This window comes from Aphelocoma coerulescens, chromosome 12 (genome assembly GCF_041296385.1).
Source record: "Aphelocoma coerulescens isolate FSJ_1873_10779 chromosome 12, UR_Acoe_1.0, whole genome shotgun sequence".
In the NCBI taxonomy this organism is placed as follows: domain Eukaryota; kingdom Metazoa; phylum Chordata; class Aves; order Passeriformes; family Corvidae; genus Aphelocoma; species Aphelocoma coerulescens.
Window position 1 is genome coordinate 9,590,178 of NC_091026.1, and position 18,381 is coordinate 9,608,558.

The window sequence follows — 18,381 nt, forward strand, 5'->3', positions numbered from 1 at the left end:
CAGTAGCCCCAGGCCTGGCTGGCAGGGCTGCAGTGCCACAGTGGCTGTGGTGAGCTGTGGGGCTCATGCCTGGCAGCTGCCAGCACCCCCAGCCTGACCTAGGCCAAGGGAAGATCCATTTTCTGAAGGCTGCATGACCTCAGCAGGGTCAAGTTGGCTGCCAGCAAGCAGAAGGAAGTGTGGGGAGGGGAGGTTGAGCGTGATCCTGGTGCCCTCTGTCCCTCCCCTTTTGTTAAGAAGAAAGGGCAGGTGAGCAAAGGGCAGCATTGATCCACAGCGCCCTGAGCAAGGGTCACCATCAATTGTCACCCCTCTGTCCCTTATGGGCTGTCACCTGAGCAGTTGGGGGCTGAGTTCAGGGCAGCCTTCAGGAGTTGCACTGGCAGTGCCACGAGCTGTGGTCTTGTCCTGCAGCCCTTCCCAAGGCTGGCTGGGGGGTGAGGGCCAGGGAGGCTGGGGTGGTGAGAGGGGCCCATAGGTAGAGTGACCAGCCTGGCGTGCAGGTGGGGGGCTGGAGGCTGGAGTGCAGGAAGGAATGGCATGGGTGGGGACAGGGAGCAGTGATAAGGAGGCAATAAATGACACTGGGTGCTATTTGCTTCCAAGCAGTAGCCCTGTGCTGGCCTCTCATTCCATGCTGGGGGAGTGGATAAATGATGGGGAGTGGATAAACGAGGAGGCAGCAGTCGCATGTGGGTGCCTGTGTTGGACATGCCTTTACCTGACCACTGATGGGCATAAGGGTGGACAGGGAGGGGCAGGGATGTGGGAGAGGTTGAGGGAAGAGGCTCAACCCCACTGCCTGAAAGCTGTGGGACCTGGGTTGTGTTCACCACAGAGAGAGCCAAGGTGGCCACAGGCTGCCCCCACCAGGCACCAGGGATGGAGACAAGTTGCCCCAACCCCGGAGATTGTGGTCCTGGATGTCACCACTCCTGCCACTTATCAGCCCCATCCCACCACCGCTGGACTCTTTAATGCCTGGCCCTGCCCTGCCTTCACGCCACACCTTGCTACCAGTCAGACATGTGAGCCTGGATTTCCTCTGCCGTGTCCCCATGGTTCCGGGTCAAATGTGACTCAGAAATTCCCTGCAACCAATTCTAGGTTGTGATGGAGCCCAGGGAGGTGTGATGGGTTCAGTGGGACTATAGTGCCCGCGGGGGACCTTTGGAACAAGATAACAACTGGGTCTGTGTGAATTGTGTGAGACCAGGGCAGTCCACAGAGCACAGCACACCTGTTTCCAGCAGGTAAGCGAGGGTCTGGGGAAAATACCCTGGATGCCATGACCAGAGGCTGTGGGTAACCCTCCTTGTCCTGGTCACGACTCCTGCTCCAGGACATGGGTTGGGGAGTGGACATCCATGGGAGCTGTGGGGGCACAGAAGGGTGATGGTGGGATCCCAAGCAGTGCCCTCGGGAGGCAGCTTTTGGCAGGAGGGTGGCACCAGCTTGTGCCCAGTGGCAAGAAGCCCCCTGCCCTGCACGTGGCATGGGTGCTCAGACGTGGCAGCATCCTGGATATGGCTGCAGACCAGGAGCTGGGACTGGACTAGACAGTCCCCAGAATGGTATGGCTCTGGGCACAGTGGTGACTGTGCTGGGTCTGCCACAGCTTTGGAACCCAGCACTCCAGAACTCCAAGGGGAGCATGGTGGGTGCTGTGCAGCAGTGGGGCTGGGAAGTGGGGCAGCTTCTCGGGAGGCCAGGAGGAAGGGCAAGAGGCAGGGAACGGTGTCTCAAAGATCACAGGCTGGTTTTAAAAAATAGGAGGAAGCATAGCATGCATCTGACTGATGGCTCCTGACCAGCTTGAGCACAGCAGATAAGAGGGTTGGGGGTTACACAGGGACTCAGGCTGTCACAGCCTCAAGCACTCAGGGGATCGTGGGTCCTTGCAAGTAGGTGAGCACCTTAGGACTGGGCAGGGCACCCAGCGAGGGGATTCTGGGTCCAGCTGCAAGTGGGTGAGCACCATAAGACTGAGCAGGCCACCAGCTGGGTGGGCCCAGCAGGATGGTGCAGCTCTCAGCATGAGCCCTGAGCAAGGCCAAGCTGTGGATTTGTACAGGGATTCCTCAGTCCCACCATCCCAGCCCTGTGAAGGATGAGACCCCAGCTCAGCCCAGCTCCTCCACTCCCAGGCTCATCCTGCTCTGCACTGCAGGGATCAGGGGAGGGCACTGTTGGAGGGATGGTGAGCCGTGACATTTGCCAGGGGTTCACATTCCTGCTCCCCTCATGTGTAAAGGGACAAAGTCTGCAGACAGGGCTGTGGGATGGCTGGGGCTCTGCTCAGCAGCCGTGCTTGCCCACTGCCCTGCCTTGCTGCAGTACACGGAGGGGAAGGGTGGTTGGCACCGAGGTGGGTCCTGCGTGGGCAGGTGGAGGGGGAGCCCCCCCGGGCAGGTCTGCTGGCAGACCCCACCTGTGCATTCCAGTGGGGTGGATGGGGCTGCTGTGGGGCAGGAGTGGGCAGCACTGATTGCCGAAGCCTCAGTTCCCTCCCTGCCCACCTGCTGACTGCTTACTGCTCTCCATTTTGAGCTGTTGCTGCTGCTTCAGGACTCCCAAAACCCTGCTCGTGCCTATCCTCAGGACCATTCCTGCCAGGATGGGATGGTTCTGTGGTGCAAGTGGAGCTGGAGGAGGGGCTTCGGGGTGGGTGGGGTGCTGGCTGCCCCTGGCTGTGGGAATGTGGCTGAGCTGTCCCTTGTGTCCCTGCAGTGGACTGGCACGCCGGGTAGCCAGGTGGGCATGGCAGCAGAGATGGCCCTGAGCCACCGAGCGCCCCGCGAGGTGCTGAGTGAGGCTGAGCTGGAGGAGGTGGCGCAGAGGAAACCTCCCACCAAGCTCTCTCTGCGTCGCTATCTCCACAAGACCAGGTAAGACCATGTGGCCAGTGGGATGTTCCTGGACCTTGCCACTGTGCATCTCAGCCCCACCACCACAGGGAGCTGCAGACCCGGGGGTTCATTTCCCTGCCCAAATACCCATGTACCCACTCTGTCCTCCTGCCTGGGGGGACACCAGGCTCCAGTGGATGGAGCTGAGGGTCCCATTGCTTCTCACGTGGCCGCATTCCCCCTCACTGATGTCCCCAAGCCCCCTGCACTTGTGCTCCACCTTGGCTCCTGCTCCCTCCCTGCCAGATGCTCGGGCTCTGCTGCCAAGTCCCTGCTGTTCCGCTTCCTGCCCTTCCTGCGCTGGCTGCCCCGCTACCCTATCAAGGACTGGCTCCTGGGGGACATTGTTTCGGGCTTCAGTGTGGGCATCATGCACCTGCCCCAGGGTGAGTGATGCCATGCCCAGGCTGCCAGGGGCTCCCCACAGGTGGGGTGGCCAAAGGTTGGCCATTGGTGACATTTCTCCCTGCTCCACCTTCCAGGGCTTGCCTATGCACTGCTGGCTGGGCTGCCACCTGTCACGGGTCTCTACTCCTCCTTTTACCCCGTCTTCCTCTACTTCTTCTTCGGAACGTCGAGGCACAACTCCGTGGGTGAGCTGAGGGACCATGTGCTTGCACAGCTGTGGTGGGGAGGGAGCAGGGATGTCCATTGCACAGCATCACCACATCAGCAGTTGGGAGGGACATTTCTTGCCTTTACTCCGCTCCACGAGGAAGGGGGTTGGCCAAGCCAGAGCCAAAGTGCAGGGTGTGCTTTGAGCCTGGCCTAAGGAGAGAGGAGCTGACCCCTTAAGAGGTCTTCTCAGAGAGGTCCTGGTGCCCACCTTGGGCTCCCTGCCCACACTCTACCTGTTCTCAGGCCCCTTCGCCGTCATCTCCGTCATGATCGGGAGCTTGACAGAGTCCCTGCTGCCCAGTGAGAAGTTCCTGGAGTCTGTCAATGGCAGCAATGCGACGGTCAATGAGGAATTGCGGGACGCCTCCAGGGTGGAGTTGGTGGCCACCATCACTGTCCTGACAGGTGTCTTCCAGGTAAGGTGGTCCTGACCTAGTCTAGCAGAGAACAGGAGACCATAAACTGTGGGTCATTTCTGCCATCTCTCCTTCCAGGTGGCCCTGGGCCTCCTGCAGTTTGGATTCGTGGTGACCTACCTTTCAGACCCGCTGGTGCGTGGCTACACCACTGCTTCCTCTGTGCACGTCCTTGTCTCCCAGCTCAAGAATGTTTTTGGAGTCTCCCAGAGCGAGCAGTCAGGGCCGCTCTCACTGTTTGTGGTGAGTGGGGGCTTGCTGGCACCCAAAGACCCTGCTCACCTGTGGGGCACACAGAGGCTTCCAAAAACCTGCTGGGGAGGCATCTGCTCTCCTGAGCACATTCCCTCCTCCTGTGTTCTCTAGACCGTCATCGATCTCTGCAAGAAGCTGCCAGATACCAATGTGGGCACCCTGGTGACTGCCATCATTGCCATTGTGGCCATCTTAATTGTGAAAGAGCTCAACCACAAGTTTGCTGCCAAATTGCCCATGCCCATCCCCATCGAGCTTATCACGGTACCCAGAGCTGCCCCAGCTTTCTGTGGGGATGCAGCCAGGAATCCCTGGTGCATCCCTGTCCCCTTCAGAGTGGGGAGAGGAGGGATGGGATTCCTTGGCAAGTGCTGCTCCAGGGCATACGTTGTGCTCTCCTCCTCTTCCTCCACCACAGTCCCTGTGTAGGAAGGCCCTGCCTCACTCCAGTCATTCTTCCCCAGATCATCGTTTCCACCGGCATCTCCTATGGCGTCAACCTGAATGACAAGTTTGGCATCTCCGTGGTGGGCAACATCCCCAGCGGGTGAGCAGGGCCTGGCGGTGAAGGGGACTGTGCCAGGGCACCATGCTGCCCACAGCACCCCTGTTTGAACCCCATCTCTCTCTTGAGTGTAGGTTGAAGCCACCTGTGGCCCCTAACGTCAGCTACTTTGGGCAGGTGGTGGGCAATGCCTTTGCCATTGCTGTGGTAGGCTACGCCATCTGCATCTCCCTGGGAAAAATCTTTGCCCTGAAACATGGCTACAAAGTGGATAGCAACCAGGTGATGCTCTGAGGCACAGGACCCCCACCCTGGATGAAAGCTAAGCTTGCCCTTCTTGCAGCCAGGGGAAAGCATGGTCTTCCCCGGTCACTGCTCTGTCCCTGCAGGAGCTGATTGCATTGGGCCTCTCCAACTTCCTGGGAGGCTTCTTCCAGTGTTTTGCCATCAGCTGCTCCATGTCGAGGAGCCTGGTACAGGAGAGCACAGGGGGCAACAGCCAGGTGGGTCTGGGCAGTGCTGCCTCCCTCTCCAGGGCTGAAGCAGGGGCAGGAAGCACAGTGAGCAGTGGGGGCTCACCCCTCGCCTCCTGCTCTCCTTCTGCACAGGTAGCTGGTGTCATCTCATCCCTGGTCATCCTGGTGACCATCCTGAAGATTGGAGAGCTCTTCCGGGACCTGCCCAAGGTACATCTAGTCCCGCAGCCTCTGTGTCATATCCCACCCCTGTGCCTGTCCCGTGCCATGGTGACATGGTAGGGGAAGAGCTAAGAGCCGCTCCCAGATTTGCCCTCAGCTTCCTCATAGCTGCAGAGATTTTTCTCCTAGGCCATCTTGGCTGCCATCATCATCGCCAACCTCAAGGGCATGTTCAAGCAGTTCAATGACCTCTGCACTCTCTGGAAGTCCAACCGGGTGGACCTGGTAAGGTGCTGGCCAGCCCTGGGGCTGTGCTCTTGTTCCTGGAGAGGGTTTCTCTGCTCTCCCTGAGGCTTGTGGGTGCCAGCGGGGAGACTGTGCTGCAGCTGACTGTGTCTGCATCCAGCTGGTCTGGATTGTGACATTTGTGGCCACCCTCCTGCTGAACTTGGACATCGGCCTGGCCGTCTCAGTGGCCTTTGGGCTGCTCACGGTCATCTTCCGTACCCAGCTGTGAGTACCCTGGGGCTGGGGCCAGTGCCACATCCCAAGGACAGGAGGAGCCCGTGGTGACCTCAGCCCCTTGCTCTGCTCCCTGCAGCCCCCACTACTCCATCCTGGGACGCATCTCGGACACTGATGTCTACCGGGATGTGGCGGAATACGAGATGGTAACAGCACCAGGGGTGGGAGAAGAGCTGCCTGCAATGGGGGGGCAGTTCAAAGCTCCCCCAGTAGTGGCTCACTGGGAAAAGAGGCTGGGGGCATTTTGGTGGGGGGGACGGAAGAGGAGCAGGTGGCTCCATCCCTGGGGTAGCACCCTCCCCATCTGCCCCTAGGCACAGGAGGTCCCTGGCGTGAAGATCTTCCGCTCTTCCTCCACCATCTATTTTGCCAATGTGGAGCTGTACGCTGAGGCCCTGAAGAAGAAGGTAGGAGAGCCACCAGCCTCAGAGTGCTTCCTGTGTCCCCCACCTGCCAGCAACAGGGCGGTGTTGGGGCAGCTGAGGACACAGGGCCGCATTGGTTTGCAGAGTGGCATCAATGTGGACCGCCTGATTGAGAAGAAGAAGAAGGCCCTCAAGAAGCTCCAGAAACAGCAGAAGAAACTGGAGAAGGAAAAGGCAAAGAGGGAAAAGGCAAAGAGGAAAAAGGTGCTTGCCTGATGCAGGAGACCACCCCTCCAGTGACATCCTGCACCTCTTCCCTGCCCGGCTCTGACGCTCCTGTCAGTGCACTGGTGGGGCTTGGTGGCCCACGGGGTTCCCAGTTCAGTTTAGGGCCAATGGGTGAGAAAAGCACTGGGACTGAACTGGGGTCACAGCGTCACACCCAAGGTCGGTGGGAAAGCTGGGCTGTTAATGATTATGTGGTGGAGCCAACAAGTCATTAACCTTTTGTCAAGTTAATCAGAATTAAGAGCAAGAACAAAGGGTGGCCTGGTGCCAGCTGATGAGCCTGGCTCTGGAGAGTGGTGCTGGGGAGAGGGGTGGATCTTGACACATCTGGAAAGAGCCCAAAAGTGGGTGAAGGTGTGAGAGGGGCACCCACTCCCGGGGCCACCCACTGCCTGTGCCCTCACACAGCCAAAGAGCCTCACCAAGGTGAGCCCGGGGGAACACTGCCATAACCAGGGTGCCACCAGCCCTGGAGCAATGAGGCCGGGTCTCCTTCCCTCCCCCAGAACACAGAGGACGGTCCAGGGGTGTCAGTGATTGAGTTGAGTGCGGGGGACAGCAGTGCCCCCTCAGAACCCACCCTGCACAGCCTAGGGCTGCCTCAGCCCAGCTTCCACACCGTCATCTTGGACTTCAGCCCTGTCAGCTTCGTGGACACTGTCTCCATCAAGATCTTGAAGAATGTAAGGAGCTGGGGAACAGGCAGGACAGCAGCCTTGCTGAGGGTGTCTCCAGGGCCCTGTGGGGTGGCCTGATGGCTGCTGCCCATCCCTCTTCCTGGGTAAAATGTTTTTTTGCCATTTGCAGATCTTCAGAGATTTCCATGAGATAGAAGTGGACGTCTTCATTGCCAGCTGCCCGGGTGAGGGGGATCTGCAGAGTCATGAGCCCTGGCCGGGCATGGCCAGCCCTATGGCACACAGCTGATAGCCTGGGGAGGTCCCTCCATGGTGCTCCCATCCCTAGGATTTCCCCAGGGATCCAGTCTGAGCCTCAAAGTCGGTCCCTGGTAGTGACCCTGGTGTCCCCCACAACACAGGAGGCGGGAGGAGGCTGCTCTGGCTGGGGGTGGCGGGGCTCAGCTAGGTGCCATCATTTGAGATACTTCTCCCTCCACACAGTATCCGTCCTGGCCCAGCTGGAGCGGGGCAACTTCTTCAGTTCAGCCATCACCAAGCACTCCTTCTTTCCCTCGGTGCATGATGTCGTGGTGCACGTCAGCAGGGAGAGGCACCAGGCCTCGGTGAGCACCCAGCCTTGCCGTCCCCTTGCTGTCCCCAGCATGGCGATGGAGAGGGCAACGACACCACCCCCTCCCTCTCTGCCCCCCTTAGGTGGACCGCAGCACCAGAATGTAGCCCCTCAAGAGGAACAGGTCTCCCCCAGGAGCTGGGCGGGCAAGGAAGGCTTTGCCACCCTTATGGCACCAACTCGCCCACCCTGGGGCCTAGAGGCCCTGAACCCCACCAACCAGCCCCTCTGGACTCTGAGCACTGGGGCCCTGCCCCGTCCATGAGCCCCGCTGTGATGGGGCTGCTGCTGGACGGAGCTGCTGCTTGCTGTCATGCCGAGGGGCCACCTGCTGCCCCCACTTTGCCCCAGCACAGGCCTGTCCCACTGGGCCAGGACGTGGTTTGGGGAGCGGTGGAGGGGCCAAAGGGGTCCCGCTCCTGGCAGCAGGCTGGCATCGTGAATAAAGCTACGTGGTGTTTCTCAGGGTTGGTTTCAATGTGCTTTCCTCAATAACGGTGGTTTTGGGCCAGACTGCCTGGCTGCATCCCGGCACTGCTGGGAACAGCCTCCCTGCAGGTGGGCTCCCCGGCACCGTCTCTCTGGCTCTTTTCTGCCACTTCTCCCTCCCCATGACCTGCTCTGGGCCGGTGGGGCTGCAGCCGAGGGAGCAATATGGGCGGGGATCCCCATTCTTTGAGAACCAATTCCTCTGAGATCCCCATTCCCCAGGATGCCCATTTCAGGATACCCATTCTCCTGGACCCCTATCCCCGGAATCCTTCAATCCATGGGACCCACATTCCCCAGGACCTGTCCCCGCCATTCTCCAGGATCCCCATTCCCGGGACCCCCATTCCCACGGTCCCCATTCTCTGGGATCCCTATCCCCGGGATCCCCATCTCCCGGGAACCCCATTTCCAGCAACCCCCATCCCGGGCTGCCGCGTACCCACCCCCACCGGCGCGCCCTCCCGCCACCAGGGGGCGCTGCCGCCCCCCCGCGCGCTTATCGCCGCGGCACGCGCCGCCCCGGCCCCGCCCCCGCGCAGGCGCGCCACTGCCGCTCGGTCGGTCGGCGGAAGAACAAGATGGCGGCGCGCTCGGTGTGCCGGGCGGGCAGCGCGGCCGGGCGGGCGCTGCTCTGGGGCCCGCGCCCCTCCGTGAGTCACCGCGCCCCGCGGAGGCAGCGCCGGGGGAAGCCCGGCCGGGCCGCGGGCGGCCCCGCAGTGCGGAGCGGCTGCCGGGCCCCGCCTGTGCGCCGGCCGGGAAGGTCATGGGGACGCGGCGGGTGGTGCGGGCCGGGCGGCGGTGGCTGTGGGACCGCCCGGGGCCCGGAGCGGGGCCGGGCGGGTGGGGGGCGGCGGTGGCTGTCGCTGTCACCCAATGCGGGGCTTGCCGCCGGCCCGCTCTCCGCCCCGGTACTGGAGCGTGACCGGTTCGTGCGGCTCTTCCCTGGGGTTTCCCACCTTTTCAAAGCTCTGAGTTCCCGGCCGTGCCGAGGGGAGCAGGTGGTTAGTGGTGATGGCAGCCTTTATTTTTTCAGGCAGCTTTATTGACTTTGACAAGGAAGCGAGGGGCTGCCACCTATGCCCAGACACTCCAGAACATCCCTGAAACCCAGGTCACCACCCTGGAGAACGGCCTCCGTGTAGCCTCAGAGGAGTCCAATCAGCCAACCTGCACGGTAAGTTTAACATTGATTAGGGGCTTATTTGAAAGAGTCAGCCTTATCTAGCCTGCGGCTAGTCTTCTGAAAGGGACAGACCCCTGTCTGAACCAGTGCTTTTGACATTGCTATATTAATCCCACCTGTTCACTGCTTCTCTTTGTGAACAGGTGGGATTAATATAGCAGCAGGAGGCCCGGCCTGGTGTTGTGCTGTCTTTAGACAAGCTCTTGTGCTCTACAAATTTGCTCAGCCTCACAGTTTTTTGTATGAGCAGTAAGTGATCAGTAAGTTATCATTCTGGCAGAACCAGCTTTGGTGAAACAAAGAGAAAAAGCAAAAATACGTGCAGGAAACAGTTGCTAGTTTGTTCTTATTTTGGTTCTTCTAGCGTAATGTTTGTGGAGCAGACTTCTTGTCCCTGCTGTTACGTTTGTGTCATTAGGATGCTGATCGTTCTCTTCTCTGATGTTGGTGCTCGCTGGTTTTGCTGCCAGGTGGGTTTGTGGATCGAGGCCGGGAGCCGCTATGAAGATGCGAAGACCAACGGGGCCGGTTTCTTTGTGGAACATCTTGCCTTTAAGGTAAGGACGTGTGCTAGGTCTGCACAGAGCTGCCCTGAATACTCTGTCCATACATTGTCCTCTCGCTTCAGAGGCTGTAGCTGTTGAAAGAGGGTGTAAATCAGGTCATCTGAGTCCTAGAGATTTTGCACACAGTATGAAAATAAATCTCAAAAGGCATCTAGCCCATGTGGTACTCATTGGTTGAATGTGCATCAGCTTGAAAGCATGCATGAATTAAGTTTTATTTACTACTTGCTTATTTTTCCTCTTAAAGGAAAAAAAATGTTGTAATTAAGTAGCGTAACACACCTAGAGCACTGTGTTATGAAGCACGCTTCCTCAGGTTAGCGCAGAGAGCTCAAAGCAGCATTTCCTGTAACCATTTATTTTTCTTTGCTTTTCTTACTGGTCCAGCAAAGTTTAGAGGCTACAGTTCTTGTTTTTCAAATTATGCAGATGTCTGCTAGACAGGGCAGAAGACGTCTAAGCCTGGGACTTGCTGACTCAAGTTCAGCCTGTGCCTTCATAGGCAGCTGCAGCACCTGGCTAGCTCCTTAAGTGATGGGCCCTGTATTTAGAAGCAGTCTTCTGCTTCTATTTGTCTTCTTCTGAATATCACTGCTTGGATAGCTAGAAATCTGCTTATTTTTGGTTTAGGCTTTCTCTTGGTTTATTTCCAGGGATGTGCTGTTCAAGCACTGTTGTCTCAGTGTAACTGCCGAGTTTGTGTTGGTTAGTGGTGATGACAGCCTTTATTTTTTCAGGCAGCTTTGTTGTGTTTCAATAAACACAACCTTTATTGAAAGTTTGTGTTGGTCTTTCAAAATACACCTTAGCCATCCTTTATCTAGAGAAAATAAACCAAGTTTTAAATGTCTTGCCTTGTGTACCTGCCTTTGGCTTTTATGAATCACATGACAGTTTTTATTGCTTTAGGTCTTTATTGTTATTTTCATTGCTTTAATTATGCCCTAAAGGGAAGTTTGTTCATTTCATAATTGAGTTGATCTGGTTTCCTTTAGGGCACAAAGAAGCGTCCTGGCTCAGCCTTTGAGAAAGAAGTGGAGAGTCTGGGTGCTCACCTGAACGGGTACACCTCCCGTGAGCAGACTGCCTTCTACATAAAAGCCTTGTCCAAGGACATGCCCAAAGGTAGGATTGCCAGGGGTAAAGTCTGACTAGGAGGTTAAATGTAAGTGCATGTGCTTGTGTTTTGCACCCCCAAGCATCTTTTCTACCAACAGACCAGGGGCTGAAGTAGCTGAGCAGTAAATGGGAGGTCCTGGTTGGTAGTTGGAGAGAGTAGTGCAGTGATGTGGCACTTCAAGGCTGTATGTTCTTGTGTCCCTTACCCAAGTGCCCTAGTTATGTCATTGCCAGGAGGGAGGATGGGAGGGATTCACTAGTTTATGGTTGGTTTATGGAGTTTAGTGACAGCTGCTGTGGGAGGAGTCCTCAGTGCAGCTCTTGCAGGTGCTCCTCCTGCTCTGTACTGCCACGTGCTGCCTCCTCTGGGTCGGTTTTGGGTTGAGGCAGTGATTTGAGTTGGGGCCTTACTGCAGACATGGGCTATGCTGTAGGTGCCACAAACTCTCTCTAAGGACTGAGTGTGTGTCTGGAACAGTACCTGCTTCTGACATACTTCCCCCTTCTGCAGATGTTGCCTGCGCCCTGCTGGCAGGGGTGCTCGGCAAGCTGACTTGGAGACTTCTTGCTAAACCAGTGTTGTTTGTCCCTCCCAAATGCTTTGGGAATGGGTAGCATTCAGCTCTGTTATGTTGTCCCTCCTCCCCAGCGTGGTTTTTGCTCACTGCTGTGTGTCTCTTCTCACTCTCTTTCAGCACTCACTGCTCTTTCAGCAGCACTGGGTAGCAGTCGCCTAGGCAGCCGCATGCTAACGTAGGAATTGTGTTTTAGTTGTAGAGCTTCTGAGCGACCTTGTGCAGAACTGTGCGCTGGAGGATTCTCAGATCGAGAGGGAGCGTGGTGTCATCCTTCAGGAGTTGAAGGAAATGGACAGCAACCTGGCAGATGTCACCTTTGATTACCTTCATGCCACTGCTTACCAGGGGACTGCGCTGGCCCACACTGTTGAAGGGACCACAGAGAACATCAAGTGAGCAACAGGCTGGGTGTGGTGCACAGCCCAGGGGTGCAGTCCGTGGGGTGCACAACTGCTGCTTCTTGGGCATGGTGACTGCACAGTGTGTACATGGAGGTGATCTGAGCTCATGGGCTTCTGCTGCCCTGACTGTGTTTTCCCCATTGGGGCTGGTGGAAGTGTAATGCTGCACGCATTCCTTACAACCATCTCCTGCAAGCCCTTCCTGAGGCTGGAAGGGACAGGTTGAACCTTCTCCCATACCTGTCAGTTTGGCACTGTTAGAGAAATTGAAGAGCTGGGGTGCTCATTAAAGCAGTGGCCTTGTACCTTCCAGTCTGTACTGCAGTCTATCCTTAACTCTCCATCTTGGCTGCTGGATCCCATTCTTTGTGCTCTAGAATTAGACTACAGGGCAAACACAGTACACAGTGCAACCTTGCTTGTAGAAAGTATTGTTACCCCACAACAAAGAGAATCACTGCTGTCTCTGCACTGTGAACTTGTTTCTCCTAAGCTTCTCTTTCCTCCCAAGTTGGAGATGCTGATGTTCTGGGTCTTTGTGTTCTTTACAGGCGGCTGACTCGAGCAGATCTGGCTTCATATGTTGATACTTACTTCAAAGCACCTCGTATGGTCCTGGCAGCTGCTGGAGGTAAGTTCTTAGATGCTTGTGATCCTGGGAAGCCTTGGTATTTTTAAGCATGTGATCAAACTTGTCACACATTGCTAATGTAAAATCAGATGTTTTTGTTAAATTGGTCTGTTTTAAGACTGCAAATCTCTCTCTTTATCATTGCCAGGTATTTCCCACAGAGAGCTGGTAGATGCAGCTAAGCAACACTTCACTGGGATGCCTGTTACATCCAGGGAGGGTTCTGTGCCTGCTCTTGCACAGTGTCGCTTCACAGGGAGTGAGGTAAAGTTGTTTTGGTTCCCATCAAAGCAAGCAGCTGTTGCCTAACTGTTGAATGAATGTGAAACCAATTACAGCTGCTTCTGAGTGGAAAAGTCTGTGTATCTCGGAGAAGCTGATGATGCACCATCTTGGTACTGCTCCCACGTTCTGTTCTTGGGGCTTATTGCCACGTGTTGGGTTTTAGATGGAACCCAAATCCATTAGGAGTGTGAGGCTGTTGCTCATATGATCTGCTGCAAAACTCACATCAGAGCAGCTGGTTTGTACTTAGTTCTGTCTGGGATTCTTTGATCTCACTGAAATAACATCAAGTGCCCCAGTTTGTCAGCCTGGCATGGCAGCAGGCTGCAGACAGATCACAGTGTTCATGCAGTTCTGCCTCACTCCTTGATGATTTTCCAGATCCGTGCCAGAGATGATGCTCTGCCCCTTGCTCATATTGCTCTTGCCGTGGAGGGGCCAGGATGGGCTGATCCAGACAACGTGGTCCTCAATGTGGCTAATGCTATCATAGGGCGCTACGACCGCACTTTTGGAGGTGGGAAGGTAAGAGTCTTGGGAGTGCAACAGGGAAAGCCTTCACTTTAATGTGAAGTGTTATGGAGACCCTAGGTGGATGTGCTTTAGGGGAGGCTGTTATGGTTGACTTCCAACTGTGAAGGGGTTAGGAGCCTGGAAAGTAGAATAGAAGTGTAATCAAGGCTAATCCAGGACAGTTCTTGAGAGGTGATGCTGGCAAATGAACTGAACCTTCTCTGCTAAGTTTGGAAGAGGTGTAGCTGGTGAATTCTCAGCAGCTTATTCCCACCCTCACAACTAACCACTCTGTGGGGGTGGTGATGGAAGCATGACAGAATACCCTACAGTCTCATGCAAGCTTGCCTTACCACTGCAGAACAAATGGAACTTGTTTAAAAGCTTGGTATTGCTTTCGTTATCGTCTGGAAACTGTCTGGCCTGTATAACTGTGCTAACCCCTGCTGCTGGGAGACCTTGTCCTCCCCATTTTCTCCCACTCCTACAATGGTGTGCATACCAGCTTTTCATCTGCAGCTGGGAAAGGAAATGGTTTTGCTGAATGGACTCCTAGCCCATTGTCTGTGGCTTTTCCAGCAGTGATTCTCATCTGTTGACCACATGAAGACTCTAAATTAAACTCTCCTTCAGCAAAGTGTTCCGCTCTGTCTTGTCTGTGGTCTTTGTGAAAACAGCTCAGTGGGAAAGAATTTGAGCTGTGAGGAAGCTGAAAGTGAAATGGCTGACTATCTCCTTATTTACAGAATCAGTCTAACAGGGTGGCTGCGCTTGCTGCGGAGCATAATCTCTGCCACAGTTTCGAGCCATTCAACACCTCTTACTCAGACACCGGCCTCTTCGGTTTCCATTTTGTTTCTGACCCTCTGTCCATAGATGATATGATGTTTTGTGCTCAGGGGGAGTGGTAAGTACAATTTTGGCACAAGGTGCTGTTTAAGATCTGAGCCTCTTGTGGGAGACTGAGCTGCTGGGGGAGCATATTAAGTCTAAGGAGAGCTGTGTCTCTTTATGAACTTCTTGGTGACTTGCATTCTGGTTAAGTGATCCTGTAAGTGGTTTCTGTAAATCTCTTAGGGTATGTGGCTTTTGAGGAGCTGTTTTAGTTTCTTAGGGCTTTTCAGGTCTTTTGTTCATGCTTTCAAGTATTAGCACCGAGGCTTTGGGGTTTTTTTATATACAAGTGAGATTATTTCTTAGACAAAGCTTTCCTAGGTGCCCAAGAGATGTATCTCCATTGTCTTGTTAAGCCTGAGCAAAGCAGGCAGAGTTCCTGCTGCTCAGGTCCTTATGTTGTGGCTGATGAATGACCTGCTGCTGCAATCATTCCAGCGTTTGGGAGCCTTCTGGCTGTCCATCTTATTGTGTCCATGAACCAGTAATGGTTCAATGCTACATCTGAGCTACAAAGCCATGCTGTGTGTGGAGCAGGTGGAGTGAGCCCTTGCCCCAGAGACATGGCCATTGGCAGGGGAAGAAGGGATTTAGCAGCTGGAGTCCAAACAGACTCTGTGGAGCTGTCTTGTTCTTTCAGCATCAGTTTTCATAGCAGCTTTCCATGCATGGGAATGGATGACACGCTGTCCTTCTCCTGTGACAGGGCAATGCACAGCACATGCTGCTGGGCAAGCCAGAGCCAGCACCAGGGCTTCTGAACCTCTGAATGTAAACTCAGTGTCTATCCTGCAAGCTGAATCCCCTGCCTGTGTGCTGGAGCTCTTACCTCCTGCTGCTCAGTGCTCCCCAGTTCTTTGCTGCTCTGTGGAGATCAAGGATGAATGTCAGCCTGCAAGACAAGCGGTGTTGATAACAGCTTATTTTCGAGGAGGCTTGGGAAAGGGAGGAATTCACTTTCTGAGCAGACAAACATCTTTAAGAGCTTTCATGGTCTTTCTGTGTCCTCTCCAGGATGCGTCTGTGCACCAGTACCACAGAGTCAGAGGTGACAAGAGCCAAGAACTATCTCCGAAATGCCATGGTGGCTCAGCTGGACGGTATGTTCTGGTTTATGGGTTGACCACTGTGCATCTTTCGGAGGGTTTCTGCTTGTGCTTCTCTTGGGGAGCAGGACCTGTGCTAGAGACTGCAGTTCTGCTGGCAGGCACTGGGCAAAACTTCTTTTTCCTGCTCCACACTCCTCCTGCCATGTTGTCAAAGCAGCTGACCCCAGCCTGCTGTGCTCCCACAAGTGACATACTGCCTGGTGACCTAAGACTTGAGACCCTCAAACTCATCTGCCTTGGCTGTAACGCTTTGGAGACCAGTGAAGCGATCTGTGTATTGCGTAGCTCCTGCTGGAGCTGCACAGAGTGGGAATTAAGACTGCCCTTTGTTAGCAGATGATTTAATGGTTAGAGTTTCTACTCTGTGCTTTGGCTGATGATCATGCTGTGCAATTCTGGAAGGCTTCTTGGTGCACTGACTATGTCATGTCTTCAACATCCAGGTACCACACGAGTGTGTGAGAATATTGGAAGCCATCTCTTGCACTACGGACGCCGTATCCCTCTGGAGGAGTGGGATGCCAGGATTTCTGTGGGTATCCATTTGTTTTGGCTGGGATACCTGAGCGTGGTTGGTGTCAGTATTATCTGGCCTTGGTCTGCTGCAGTAACACGTGGCTTACTTATTCCTTAGTCAGACTGCCTAGAGTCCAGACAGTTATCCTGCTGACACTGATGTAACTGTCAGAATCTCTGGCACACGCACAGTGGTGTATCCTGTGTCCTTGTGACTGGAGTCAGTCCATCCCAGAAAGGGCATACAACTGTGTCAAGCAGCAGCACCTGAAATTCCTTTAACAGTTTTCCTAGTGGTGTCCCACACCCTAGTTTGTGTAATTCTGCAGCCACTCTATCCCTTAGGAGACTTTGGATTTTGGACTGGCTTGTCTTCTGTACCCACAAAAGAATGCACTGTGTAGGGACATTAGTCATACTTGCAGGCAGAGCTGGGCAGTTGGTGCAGATGGCCCCAAGGGTCTGATTGTATCTTTTAATGATCTTGATATGTAATGGCAGCAGTAACTTGCAACTTTGAGAAGTGCAGATCTGCTGGAAGAGTCATTAATTGCTTGTTTGATGTTTATTAGGCCGTTGATGCAAGAATGGTGAGAGATGTCTGCAGTAAATACATTTATGACAAATGCCCGGCAATTGCAGCAGTTGGTGAGTAGCACATGACAATCAGTACACACTTCAAAAACAGGACGGGGCCAAGAGCAGAGTGGAAGTGAGCTGTGGGCAGTCCTGATGTGTCTGTCCTGACTCCTTAAACCACTCTGGTTCTTTACTGGTGTCCTCCTACCTCTGCACATGAGGTGTGCCAAGGCCTGTTTGCCACGAGATCAGACCTGCAGGTGATGGAGGTGCAGTGGCAGTGAGCTGCTGGCTGTCCTCCCACCTCTGCCTGCTGTGGAGCCGTGACTAAGACTGGGAGTCCTGTAGCTGGGTGCAGGCCCAGCACGTCTGCCAGGTGTCCTTACCCTGGGGTCAGGGTGGTTTATGTAAGGGAAGTGAAGGGACCTGATCCTCCTGTACTGCTCTGGCATGTCTGTCTGGCCAAGGACAAATTCCTCTCGGAAAACCTGCCTAAGCAGCTCAGCTCTGCTGCCTCCTTCCTGTGTGTTGTGAATTCCCCTCCTCCTTGCAGCTGTTTCCTCTGGCCTTCAAAGTGGAGCAGTTTGGAAAAGGGAGACAGTTTTTGAGCAGGAAGTTGAAATGACTTGGTGGCTCCTTGTATTTGATACCTGTATGGGGAGCTGTACTGAGCATTATGGAGCAGTGTGAGGAAACACCTAATTTTGTCAGGAGCTGGTATCTGCTAGTTCTATTGATGCAAGTTTGAGCTGTAGTTGCCTGGTTTTGTGCAAAGCTGCTATGGATTGCAAGCACAGGCTGCTCTGCCACCATCTGTTTTAAAGACCATGAGAAATCATACAGGGATTTTTAAGTATGTCTCCAAGTGACTTTTCTCCTGTTCACTCAGGTCCCATTGAACAGCTCTTGGATTACAACCGCATCCGCAGTGCCATGTACTGGATCCGTCTCTAGGATGTGTTGCCTGCAGGTTGGAAATAATGAAGCTGTGGACTGTGACAGGTTCCCTCTGGCACTGAATGTCTTGGGCACCACGGGCAAGCTGAGTCCATTCAAAGCAGCTGTCTTCTCGGTGTTAAATGTATAAAAATAAATACATCCTATGTGGAGTTGTTCTGCTGGGAGTCAACTGTGTCTTGCTGGGTGGTGTGTGTAGACATTGTTAATCTTGCCAGATTGGGGAGATAGGATGTGAGGAGCTGGGGCTGTTGATAGACAAACATCTTTCCAGAGGGGCTATGTTATAACAACCCATATGTTTTTATATGGAGATGTGTTACCTCTCACCTTAAGCTTCCTGGTTATCTGTAAACCAGCTCAATAATGAGCAGAGATTATTATGTAGTGGTAGTATTGGGCTACACATTCTTGTACGTGACTCTCCATGCAGTCAGGCTCAGCTATACAATAACTGAGAAGCTGCTGACTGGCCTATACCCATAAGATAATCTCTAGGTCTGAGTAGTTGGAAGAGCTACCCAGCCCTTTCTGCTTTTTTGGTGTTAAACTGGTTGTTGCTCCCTTGTCTTGCCTCTGGGAAATTGGAACATGTAACAGAAAGCATGAAACGGAGCAAGGCGGGGGGGTGGAGAAAAGTTTCCCACCAGGTGGCACTAGCCTGTCACAGCTACCCTTGGAAGCTGCAAGGTATTCCTGTTTGATTTTTCTCTTTGGGATAAATGTCTCTGAGGTTCTCATTTAGTTTCCAGGGTCTGCCCTGACAAGTGAGATTTAAAAATAGTGTA

General features: G+C 54.4%; 2 protein-coding genes across 2 annotated transcripts; both read left to right on the top strand.

Moving 5' to 3' along the window:
• The first annotated feature begins 2,292 nt into the window (after positions 1–2,292).
• On the top strand, positions 2,293–8,235 carry SLC26A6 (solute carrier family 26 member 6). The gene is made up of 20 exons (XM_069027513.1): positions 2,293–2,368; positions 2,731–2,888; positions 3,156–3,295; positions 3,392–3,502; positions 3,771–3,943; positions 4,022–4,186; positions 4,310–4,462; positions 4,663–4,745; positions 4,838–4,985; positions 5,093–5,206; positions 5,312–5,389; positions 5,531–5,626; positions 5,748–5,854; positions 5,943–6,012; positions 6,181–6,273; positions 6,376–6,495; positions 7,026–7,202; positions 7,327–7,381; positions 7,641–7,762; positions 7,854–8,235. The coding sequence occupies exons 2-20, from the start codon at positions 2,761–2,763 to the stop codon at positions 7,875–7,877; spliced, it is 2,157 nt and encodes a 718-aa protein (XP_068883614.1). The 5' UTR covers positions 2,293–2,368; positions 2,731–2,760; the 3' UTR covers positions 7,878–8,235.
• A 574-nt stretch (positions 8,236–8,809) lies between these two features.
• UQCRC1 (ubiquinol-cytochrome c reductase core protein 1) lies at positions 8,810–17,745 on the top strand. The gene is made up of 13 exons (XM_069027725.1): positions 8,810–8,912; positions 9,296–9,436; positions 9,916–10,002; positions 11,007–11,136; positions 11,902–12,100; positions 12,661–12,740; positions 12,889–13,004; positions 13,407–13,550; positions 14,285–14,445; positions 15,447–15,532; positions 15,985–16,073; positions 16,630–16,705; positions 17,526–17,745. The coding sequence occupies exons 1-13, from the start codon at positions 8,841–8,843 to the stop codon at positions 17,588–17,590; spliced, it is 1,446 nt and encodes a 481-aa protein (XP_068883826.1). The 5' UTR covers positions 8,810–8,840; the 3' UTR covers positions 17,591–17,745.
• The last annotated feature ends 636 nt before the right edge of the window (positions 17,746–18,381 follow it).